At 59.1% G+C, this 7,662-nt stretch overlaps 1 protein-coding gene across 1 annotated transcript; it reads right to left on the bottom strand.

Annotated features, from left to right (window-relative positions):
* Positions 1–2,996: 2,996 nt before the first annotated feature.
* Positions 2,997–4,938, bottom strand: LOC125434577 (basic proline-rich protein-like). Its single transcript, XM_048500081.1, has 3 exons — positions 4,727–4,938; positions 4,141–4,547; positions 2,997–3,814 (listed from the first exon to the last, which is right to left on the bottom strand). The coding sequence occupies exons 1-3, from the start codon at positions 4,936–4,938 to the stop codon at positions 2,997–2,999; spliced, it is 1,437 nt and encodes a 478-aa protein (XP_048356038.1).
* Positions 4,939–7,662: the final 2,724 nt, after the last annotated feature.

The raw sequence follows: 7,662 nt of genomic DNA, 5'->3' as shown, positions 1-7,662 counted from the left end.
CCAGATTCTCCTTTTAAATCCACCTTAAAGGGAGAATCTATGGTCCCCAGTTAAAACATTGAAAGTGATGCTGTTTTGGGGTGGATTCTCCCCTACCCTGAAACAGCATCACTTTCAATGTTTAAAACTGGGGACCTCAGATTCTCCCTTTAAATCCATGCTGAAGGGGGTGGATTTAAAAGGAGAATCTGGGGAAATTTTGGGGTGCCTGCTGTCAGGGGTGCAACTGTTAAGCTAGCAGCACCACACTTTCAGGGTATCTTTAGGAGACTCTCCTAATGATACCACCCAGGTTTGGTGAAGTTTGGTTCAGGGGGGTCCAAAGTTATGGACCCTCAAAGGTGTAGCCCCCATCTCCTATTAGCTCCCATTGGAAACAATGGGGGATGGGAGCACCCCCTTTGGGAGTCCATAACTTTGGACCCCCTGAACCAAACCTCACCAAACATGGGTGGTATCATCAGGAGAGTCTCCTGAAAAATCCCTGATATTTTGGTGCTGCTAGCCTAAAAACCTTGCCCCCTGCAGGCCAAAAACCAAAAAGCACTTAAAAATACAAAAAACCCACAAACGAGGGGCGGAGCTTCGGATATGTAATAGGGGGGGTTGCACCTGAGAACTCCCCTTACCTACATCCTTGAGTGATGCCTCTACTTGTCCACTGGGAGAGGACAGCTGAGGCCACTGTGACAAAGGCCACATCCTTCCACCAGAGATCAGCCAGGGCCTCACAACACTGCCAGCCCCTCCAGAAGGGAATTCCCCCGGAGCATGCAGTGAGTGTGTGTGTGGGGGGGGGGGGAGGAGGCGTGGGAGGGTGTCTAACCCTAGAATATAAGAACATAAGAACAAGCCAGCTGGATCAGACCAGAGTCCATCTAGTCCAGCTCTCTGCTACTCGCAGTGGCCCACCAGGTGCCTTTGGGAGCTCACAGGCAGGATGTGAAAGCAATGGCCTTCTGCGGCTGCTGCTCTTGAGCACCTGGACTGTTACCTGCCAATGGAATCACACCTGCCCACCTGCCTCCTCCTGCTCCATACTGAAGACATCTCCCCACAGCAGACACCTGGTGAGACAGGTGGGGCTGGGAGAGTTCTGAAAAAATGTGACTCGTTCAAGGTCACCTGGCAGGCTCCAGGTGGAGGAGTGGGGAGTCGGACCCACTTCACCAGCTTAGAGTCTGCCACTCATGCGGAGGAGGGGGGAATCAAACCTGGTTCTCCAGATGAGAGTCCACCTGCTCGTATCCACTATACCACTCTGCCTCTCAGCAAGTGACCAATGTTAACCAAATCCCAGGCTAGAGGTAGGTCGGGCAGCAGACAGTTGACAGATTGGGAGCGCCTCCATTCATACCCTGGCAAAAAGGAAAGATTGGTTCTGGTGCCTGAACGATGAAAAAGGGTGCCACAGATGTGCTCGGGATGGGCGGGAGGAGACATTCCAGGGGCCAGCTGCTCCCCAAAGTCTCTCTTTTTCGCCACCTGCCTCACCTCTGGGAAGGGCGTCCTCGCAGGTGAGCTGGACAGGACAGGAGCAAACAGCCCTTCGAGGATTCTCCCTGGCCCCAACCTGGCTGGTTTGTCTTTTGCCACCAAGTCACAGCTGATGTATAAGAACATAAGAACATAAGAACTAGCCTGCTGGATCAGACCAGAGTCCATCTAGTCCAGCATTCTGCTACTCGCAGTGGCCCACCAGGTGCCTTTGGGAGCTCACATGCAGGATGTGAAAGCAATGGCCTTCTGCTGCTGCTGCTCCTGAGCACCTGGTCTGCTAAGGCATTAGCAATCTGAGATCAAGGAGGATCAAGATTGGTAGCCATAGATTGACTTCTCCTCCATAAATCTGTCCAAGCCCTTTTTAAAGCTATCCAGGTTAGTGGCCATCACCACCTCCTGTGGCAGCATATTCCAAACACCAATCATGCGTTAGCATTGAAGAAGTGTTTCCTTTTATTAGTCCTAATTCTTCCCCCCAGCATTTTCAATGTGAATGCCCCCTAGTTCTGAGTATTGTGAGAAAGAGAGAAAAATTTCTCTCTGTCAGCATTTTCTACCCCATGCATAATTTTATAGACTTCAATCACTTATCCCCCCCCTCAGACGTCTCCTCTCCAAACTAAAGAGTCCCAAACGCTGCAGCCTCTCCTCATCAGGAAGGTGCTCCAATCCTTCAATCATCCTCGTTGCCCTTCTCTGCACTTTTTCTATCTCTTCGATATCCTTTTTGAGATGTGGCGACCAGAACTGAACACAGTAGTCCAAGTGCGGTCGCACCACGGCTTTATATAAGGGCATTACAATCTTTGCAGTTTTATTATCAATTCCTTTCCTAATGATCCCCAGCATAGAGTTTGCCTTTTTCACAACTGCCATGCATTGAGTTGACATTCCCATGGAACTATCAACTAAGACGCCCAAATCCCTTTCCTGGTCTGTGACTGATAGCACTGACCCCTGTGACGTGTCGTTCAAGTTTGGATTTTTTGCCCCTTCGTGCATCACTTTACATTTTAGCTACATTGAACTGCATTTGCCATTTCTTAGCCCACTCACCTAATTTATCAAGGTCCGCTTGGAGCTCTTCGCAATCCTTTGTGGTTCTTACCACCCTACATAATTTGGTATCATCTGCAAACTTGGCCACCACACTACCCACCCCTACTTCCAGGTCATTTATGAATAAGTTAAAGAGCACTGGTCCCAAAACGGATCCTATGTATGGAACACCTCCCCCGCCGCGGTGGGGTTTCCAGGCGAGAGGCACCCAGAAGTGGTAGGCCACCACTGCCCGCCCCCTCTCCTCACCCCCGGCCTTCCCCAGGGGCCGGCCTCCCACCCACCCACATTCTCTCCAGGGTCGATCCAGCTTACCCCTGGCTGGCGGGCGGGCGTGTGACGGCGCAGAGGCTGCCAAGCAAGAGCCGCCTATCTGTAGCGCTCCAGCGAACGACCCACCCCGGAGTCAGGGCCGGCGGCAGGGGGGCTGCGCCTCAGGCAGCCCGGGGGCCCGGAGCGTCCGTCGCTTGGGAGTAGGAGCCGCCCTTGGGTGGGGGGGGGGCGTCCGTCCTCTGCCGGCCGGGCCTGGGCTTCCTCACGGCCCTCCGTGCCCGGCCAGGCCAGAGAGGGTGCGGCAGGTGCCACGCACCCTTACCTTCCCTGAGGCCGGGGCCTGGCCGAGCAGCAGACCTTGCGCTCCGGCGAGAGGGCCTTCCTTGGCTCCAGGCCAGGGCTCCGTGCAGCTGGCAGGCCTCGGGGCGCCCCTCCTGTCCGCGGCCGAACGCTGGCTGGCTCCCCAGAGACACCCCCCCCACACACACACACCGCAAGCCATCCGGGGGCGCGGCAAGCAACCCTTCGCCCACCACCGGCGGCTGGGAGAGGCGCAGGGCACGGCCCGGGGGTGGGAGTGGGGAAGGGGCAGCGGCCTTCGAGTCAGTCAAGGCGGACGGGACCGGGCTCCCCTCCGGGGTCCCCGGCTGAGGAACGGCTTCCACGGCGGGCGGCACCAGCTGCCTGCCTGCCTGGCCTCCTTGGAAGTGCCGGTGCCGCCTGGCTTCCCGGGGGTGGGGTGGGGGGGGGGGGGGGCCAAGGGGCGTTCTGCCGACAGACTGGAGAATCCCGTTACGCCCCCGACGGGAGCAGAGGGGGTGGCCGGTGCCCGACCCCGGGAGGGGAGGGGCGCAGTTCTGTGGCGCAGGATCCCTTCGGAGGAAGGAGGCGTCAAGGGGGCGGGGGGCGCCGCCTTTTGGAGCCTGAGCCAGGGGCTCCGCTCGGTGCTCTTGCGAGCCGGAGCCCGAGCCAAGGCAGCCTGTCCAGCTCACGCACCCCCCGCCCCCGCTCCTGCCCTGAGAACCGACGGCCGCCTGGGCTGCCGCCTGCCGCCCCCCCCCCGCCCCGCCCCGCCCCGCCCCGCCCCGCCAGGCCAGGCGCGCGGGCTCCTCGGGGCCGGGTCTCTCCCGGCTCTCCGGGGCGGCTGAAGCGGTGAGCGGCTATTTTTAGCCTCGCCGTGTTTCCAGGGGAAACCTCATGACGCAATGACGTCAATGCAGGTCAGTAGCCGACTGGATGGAGCAGCCGCGCCGCTTCCCTCCCCCCCCCCCCCCCCCCCGGGGCTCGGGGGGCTTTTTCGCAGACGGCGGAGGCAGGCGGGGCGGGCGGAGCGGGGCGGGCGCGGGAGCAGCCGGACGGGGCTGGGGGAAAGGGGCGCCCCCCATCCGTGGACGGGGCCGGGGCGGAGGGCGCCTAGGCAGGCGTCTCCAGAGGGCCGTCGACGGCGGAGCGCAGCGGCGGCAGAGGGAGGACTCCGGCCGACCAGAAGGTAGGGCTCTCTGCTGCCCCGAGGGCGGCCGGTCACCCCCGGGCTTTGGCGACGGGCTCTCCTCTTCCCCATCCCCGGGGCTCCCCCAGCGGGGCGGGCATGTGGAGGGAGCCCGCTGGAGGCGACTTCGGGGAAAGGGGGCGGCAGTGGGGTCGGGCAGGAGCTGGCCAGGGGTCTGCCCTTCCTGGGGGCCGGGGGGGCGGCGACCCGTTTCCCCCGAGACCTGAAAGGCGCCCACCCAGCGCACCCGTCTGCCTGCCCAAGTGGTGCGTCGCAGCTCCGGCAGCTCGGAGACAGGCGCTCCTCCGGCCAGTTCCGTCCGAGGCGCCCCAGGAGCGACCCCCCCCACCCCCTCCGCGCCTTCTTCTTCGGTGGGGGTGGGGCTGGGGAGGGTGGTCTCGCCAGCGCAGCCCCCGAAGGTTCGCCTGCGCCGCGGATCGCTTCAGCACCTCGGCCAGCTCTCGGGGGGCGGGGGTTGGGAACGCGGAACCGTCTCCTCCGTAGACCCTTCCTCGGGGTGGTTGTTGTGCGCGGCGGGGGGCGGGGGGTAAAAGTTCCTTCACTTCCACCCCCAAGAGCGTTTTATAGGAGGCACCCAACGCAACATGCCCCATGGAGACATTTTAGACTCTTCCCCCCCCCCCTCGCCGCCGCGCAACCCAGCCCCCCGCGTGCCTTCTTGGAAACCTAGAGATGGTTCCTGCCTATCCTCACCAAAGACTGTCTTGCGTAAGGAAGCCCAGGAGGTGACCGAGGCCACGCCAGATGCGTCAAAGCGCATTTCTTCCCGGCCAGCCCCTCTTCCTCTCCGGGGCTACTGGCCTGAGGGCCAACAGGGCCCAGTCCTGTCCCTTGAGGTGGTGGTGGGGGGCTGCCCTCCGTTGGCTCCTCCACAGCTCTCCCATCCTTTCCTGCACACCCCCCCCCCATTCAGGCTCTTTCCCAACTTGCCTTGCCTGGGAGTAGAACAGCGCTAGTGGTTTTCCCCAGCGGAGCCCTTTGCAGGCTCCCTGTGGCATCAGCACCACACCTGGTGGACAGCTCCCCTGCCCAAAAGGGCACGGGGCCACTGCCCACTACTGTCCATGCTGGCTGCCCACGCCCCGGGGGCCCCAGGCCCCCAAACTATGGTGCTGGCCGATAGGCAGGAGACCTCTTGGCCCAGTGAGGGCTTCTTCCAGGGTGAAGCGTGGCAAAACTGGGTGAGGGAGCCATTTTGAAATGCCCCACGTCCACTCCTTTGGGCAAATGGCTGAGAATGGTGGTCTACAGGAGGAAGATCGCGTGTGCTGTTGCCCCACTGCTGGGGTGAATGGCTGGGATGGGCATTGAGCTGTCAGTTCAAAAGAAGGTGATCAGCGGTGTGTGTGTGTGTGTGTGTGTGTGTGTCTCAGGTTGTGGTTAATTTGTCCACACCTCCGTTCTGAAGCCAGAGCAGAGAAGCCGCAGCCGGTGCCCTTCCAACGGCATCTTCAGTTGGTTTGGTGAAATCCTGGTGGCCGCTTGGAACGCCCGCAAGGGGCTGCCGGCTGCACAAAGCAGAGGCCTTCCTTGGTTCCCTGGCTGCCTGGTTAATGTGTTGGCAGTGAGAGGAGGGCTGTGTTGTGTTGTGTTGTGATCCAGGGAGAAGGGCTGCAGCTCTGTAGGACTCAAACCGTTCTAGATCTGATCGGTACCAGTCGTTTCCGCCGCAGCCGTCAGCTCAAAGCAGACAGCGCCACGCTGAAATGTCACGGACCACCAAAGGCCAGCTCCCTGCGCACTGCTCATGCCAGGTAGCATTTGGCTCAGCGGGGATCAATGAGGCTGCTACAGGTCTGCAGAGCAAGAGTGAGCGGATGGATGTAGCCTCCAGGAGCCCAGGATCATCGCTCTGCTCACACGGCGGCGGGAGAGGAACGATCCACCTCGCTTTAGCCACACAAAGGAGGCGGAGGGTTGGGGTGGGGGTGGGGGGTTCCCCCTTTGGCTTGCCCTGGATCTCAACTGTGCCTGGCCTGGCCTTAGGAGCCCAGCATGGGCATTCTGAGCCAATCACCAGTCCGCCGTTGCCAGCCTCCACTGCAGCATGGCTCAGGTGGAGCTGCAGCCGACAAACATTTGCCCGTGCCATGCCTGCGAATCGTGCAGACTCATTCCGTGGTGGAGCAGCCAGACATCTGGCAAGATGGAGGCTTGTCTTTCTGCCCACGCAGAGCGCTTCGTCGTCTCGCCTCGTCACAGGTGTGCTCTTTGCGGAGCATCAAAACGGGCTGCAGGCAGAAGGAAAGACGGCCGTGCTGCCCCCAGACTCTGACCGGGTTCAGGGCAGCAAGACCCGTTCTTTGGGGGGCCCTTTTCAGGGATCCCAGGGCAACCAGGCCCGAGTGAGGTATCCAAGCCGAGGGGTGAATCGGAAACCACTGCAAGCCCACCCTCCCCCACTCACGACTCCCATGAGTTCATTTCATGGAGACAGGGCTGGTTGTCCTCTCAGGTGACCTTGCAGACAACTGGATCGGGGCCAGTCAGAGCAACTGATGTCACTCAATCTCTCAACAGTGTTTGTCACGGTCAGTCATGATCCCTTGCCCCACGGCCTTGCTGAGGTTGGATTGTATGGGACAACCCTCCAGTGACAGAGGGGGGCACTAGGGGTGGGGGTCTTCAGGGACCCTCTCCCAATTGCTTGCTTCCTTGTGTGTGTGTGTGTGTGTGTGTGTGTGTGTGTGTGTGTGTGTGTGTGTGTGTGTGTGTGTCTGTCTGTCTGTCTGTCTGTCTGTCTGTCTGTCTGTATGTATGTATGTATGTATGTATGTATGTATGTATGTATGTATGTATGTATGAGTTTTGTATGCTGCCCTTTCCCTTTCAGGCTCAAGGGGATTTCCAGCATTTCACATATATCAAATAAAACCACAATAGATATTAACCGCAATATTTTCTTTTAAAAAAAACCTTAAATAAGCAAGCAGAGAAATGACCCATGACCTTAGACGTCTCCTCTAATGTACAGAGCAGGGGAAATAAACCAGATGAACTGGAACTCTCAACATGGCAAACCACAGATGATATCAGAGGCATCCCTGAAACCTGGCAGGACGACTCTCATGTTTGGGATGTAACAACTGGGGGGTATAACTGCTTGTAGAGAAATAGAACATGAGGAGAAGTACATATCAGAGAGGATGGCGCCTGTGAGGAGATCCGCAACTTAAACCCTGAAAGCCAGGTTGAGAGCATCTGGGTAAAAATGAAGGTGGAGAGAAACAACAGTGAAAGATCTCTCATTTTGGGAGTCTTTTACAGCTCCTCCAGCCAGAATGAAGAGTTGGGTGGTGCCTTCCTGGAGCAGATGG

This window comes from Sphaerodactylus townsendi, linkage group LG06 (assembly GCF_021028975.2).
Source record: "Sphaerodactylus townsendi isolate TG3544 linkage group LG06, MPM_Stown_v2.3, whole genome shotgun sequence".
Classification (NCBI taxonomy): domain Eukaryota; kingdom Metazoa; phylum Chordata; class Lepidosauria; order Squamata; family Sphaerodactylidae; genus Sphaerodactylus; species Sphaerodactylus townsendi.
Note: the sequence above shows the minus strand (reverse complement) of the source record. Positions and strands in the feature narration are given on the sequence as shown.

Coding starts and splice junctions, on each gene's coding strand:
- LOC125434577 (XM_048500081.1), bottom strand. CDS start 4,938: ATGGGGCATGTTGCGTTGGGTGCCTCCTATAAAACGCTCTTGGGGGTG. Junction 4,548..4,726: donor AACCTTCGGGGGCTGCGCTG/GCGAGACCACCC, acceptor GGCGCCTTTCAG/GTCTCGGGGGAAACGGGTCG. Junction 3,815..4,140: donor CCGCCCCGCCTGCCTCCGCC/GTCTGCGAAAAA, acceptor TGAGCTGGACAG/GCTGCCTTGGCTCGGGCTCC.